This window comes from Cebus imitator, unplaced genomic scaffold (genome assembly GCF_001604975.1).
Source record: "Cebus imitator isolate Cc_AM_T3 unplaced genomic scaffold, Cebus_imitator-1.0 Scaffold50, whole genome shotgun sequence".
Classification (NCBI taxonomy): domain Eukaryota; kingdom Metazoa; phylum Chordata; class Mammalia; order Primates; family Cebidae; genus Cebus; species Cebus imitator.
The window spans coordinates 3,171,332-3,174,511 of record NW_016107365.1 but is presented as its reverse complement, the minus strand read 5'-3'; the positions used below and the strand labels follow the sequence as shown (position 1 = coordinate 3,174,511).

The 3,180-nt window shown below is 45.1% G+C and overlaps 1 protein-coding gene across 2 annotated transcripts in view; it reads right to left on the bottom strand.

The window, feature by feature from the left end:
• Positions 1-2,640, bottom strand: part of BTF3 (basic transcription factor 3) — a 7,807-nt gene extending 5,167 nt beyond the window's left edge. Inside the window, exons 1-2 of one of the 2 annotated variants that reach the window (XM_017527635.2) lie at positions 2,495-2,640; positions 1,847-1,915 (exon numbers count right to left, since the gene is read on the bottom strand). In XM_017527635.2, the coding sequence (XP_017383124.1) occupies positions 1,847-1,915 (69 nt within the window). In that variant the 5' untranslated portion in view covers positions 2,495-2,640. Of the gene's footprint in view, positions 1-1,846; positions 1,916-2,253 lie in introns of both variants that reach the window. The other variant, XM_017527634.2, reaches the window with a different exon arrangement.
• Between the last annotated feature and the right edge of the window lie 540 nt (positions 2,641-3,180).

The window sequence follows — 3,180 nt, the reverse complement described above, 5'->3', positions numbered from 1 at the left end:
ACAATTACCACCACTGCTAGGCTTAAAGCCCACCTAGGGACTTTAAACTTCTTAAATTTTATATTCTCAGGACCCAACACAGTAAAGCCTTAAATAAATATTGTTAAATTTAACTGAAAAAATATAGTTATAGACACACACACACACACACACACACACACACACACACACACACAAAGTACTGTTTACTAACCTTCTCTCCAAACTACTAAGAACAAAAATCACTTCGAAATGGTCACGTATGTACCTGGTTTCCAAAGAAGCTTCTCTAAGAAATTCAAAGGATTTTCTAGGATTGTGAAGACAAACTCAGCGTACCTTCTATAGGTTTCATACACTTCACATATGTAGAGTTCAATTTTCACTTAAAAAATTCTCATCAATGCTTTGATATAGAAATAAAGGGTTTTTGTAACATTTACCTAAGAGTTCCCAACAGTTGCAGTTTTCTCTAAAGCAAAATTCACTCACCTAATTTCACATTCCATAGTAAGTATGCGTCTTAAACAGTGTAGAAATGTTTCCATATTCTAGGACTACCAAAATACTTCTTGTATTATTAGCTAAATGAGTATTAAGATGTTAGGATGGAAAATTTAATCTTTTATCAGCTTTAAATATCCTAGCAAACCTCAAGACTTTCCTTTACCCTAAAGTGACTTCTCCCAACGTTAAAACTTAATGATGAAAGCAACAACAACAAGATTGCACACGAGCACATTATTCAAATTACTCCTTCTGAAACTGTACTGAAAGCAAGAGTGGTTAAAAACACCAATATGAGAGCATCCAAACACAGACATAAAAAATACTAGTTTTTCTGGCACTTGAAGGCCACAGTCTGGAAACAATTGAATAAGGACCACAAACACCTAATGTTAAATGTGCAGGTGTGGATCTTGAAGACTACTAGCGTCAGCAAAAATAAAAAATAAAAAAAATCAGGATAAATTCACTGCTGGCAAAGTTCAGCAATTTAACAAAGCCGTGTATTCTAAGTGCAATTTCTGGCTATGTCACAGCTGATTTTAAGTTAAACGCTTACAGTTGTAAAAAACTAATGGCTAATAAACATGTACTATGGAAGCTTTACAAGTTTTACCAAGTAAATACATGCTCTGTTTCAACAAGCTGCCACACCTTGTTAAATACTAAGAATGCGGTAACAATACAAACTAGGCAGACTTCTGTCTACAGTGGACTTATTTTTAATTAAATTACAGAACAATCTAAAAATCAAGTTCAGAGAAGAATCCCCTTGATGTGAATTAATATCCACCGGGAAAAAACGGCCAAAAACTGATCATTTAAGTATGTCACTTTAATTCCCTCATTTTTATAGTAATACAAGGTCAGAACAGGAAAGAAATCTACTTGGATTACATTTTCAAATCTACTAGTCACTGCTCTTGAACTCCAACGTGTACCTACATCTTCAAATACCCTTGAGAATAAGCAACTACCCTATTTAGTTCAGAAAGCAGTACAGAAAGGTCTCAATTTACAAGACACATAAACAAACACTGACTTTATACAACTTAGGCCAAAACAAGTCAAGGGTATGATATGCACAATAATCTAACTGTAGTGACACATTTTTCTTACTAATTAAATCAGGAAACACTTTCGTTCAACTTACACACTGTAACACTGAAGACACAAACATATTTACACAAAAGCAATGTTTTTAGCTCGTGTCAAGGATGTATTTCTATCTAACCCTCGTCTCCCCCTCCCCTCGGATTTGCTAGCTCCGTGAATTTCCCTCGGTATGCAGTCTGTCACCGATAATATGAGAAACGCAAAAGGAGTGCCTTGAAAAAAAACCCGAACTATTAAAACTTACTTTCCCACCAATGCGCACTTGTGCCTGCAGTTTGGCGAGTTTTTCCTGGTTCATAATTGTTTCTTTCATCTAGAAAAAGAGGAAATCCTCAGCAAGGAAGGGTTTCGCTCACTCCAGCATTCCATGCTCGTTATTTCCCAAGACACCAGCAGGAAGATAAATGTCCTACACAGGCCGAAACCTGGATCCCAAATCCACCCCGCAAAGCTCCAAATTGGGGGTTCCAGGGAGCCCAAAGAGCACCCGCTCCCTCCCCCGACCACTCCCCAACAGCTCCCCGCTCTGGGCAGGCCCGGATCAAGGCTCTACCCCACGCCTGGCCAGCACCCCCCACCCCTGGCCCTGGCCTGGCCTCGGCCTAGCCAGGGCCTGCCCGGCCCGGCCACTCTCCGCAAGCCTCGCGGTACCTGAGGCTCCTGTCCTCGGGTTCCGCCGCGAGGTGGAGGTAGAGACTGCGTCGCCTCGCCCCCAGGGCAGCCGCCCCTGGCTCGACCTCGCCCCCGAGAGTCAGCCTGAGCCGGTGCGCCCGTCCGTCGCATCGCCTTCCTCTCCTCCTCAGCCCTGTCCCTCCCTGTCTCGCTCCTTCAGGGAACTTCCCGCCCCCGCTCCCGTCCGCCTACCACGCCGCCGTCCAGAGCCTTTTTGTACCTTGTCGGAGCGGATAAGGGGTCGCGCGGGGGACTAGGGTTGGTGCTCAAGAGGTCTCGGGTGGACCAGCTGAGATTAGGCGCACACACGCGGGGACGCAAGATGGCAGCTAAAGGGAAGCCGGAAGTGACACAAGGCCCCTTCCTCCAAGAGTCAGGAAATGGACTTCGCCGCGAGCTCAGTGTCTCCCTGCGCACGCGCCGAGGCGTTTGTGACGGTAGAGTGAGTGCCTCTTCTCTTCCTTCTCCACGAGGGACTCTGGACTTGGGGCGCTGCACGTAGCTCTGGGAGAGGCCACAGAGGGGTCAGAGAGCGTGGTGCTGTGCACAGTTAGGGTTGAGTAAGTCCGCTCAGTCTCCACTGGGCTGTAATCGTGAAGTTCTGTACGCTCCGAAGAAAGGGCTTATTCATGTTTCCCAGAAACAATGGAGGCGCTCAGTTTCTGTTCACCACTCGAGCAGCTCTCCCCTCCCTAGAGGTGTAGGTTGGAGAATTGTAGAATTTCCCTCTCGGCCCGAATGGTCCTTTACCAAAGCATTTTGCCAAAAATAGTGAAGCTAGTTTTGCTTTCCAAGGTTAGGTGATGTGGTAGATTGCGGGACCGAGGTTCAGAATTTATGTGGGCTATATCCTCGAGCCCCACGCTTCAGAATTCAACTCTGTACGTTGAAGGGGCTGGGTAATCG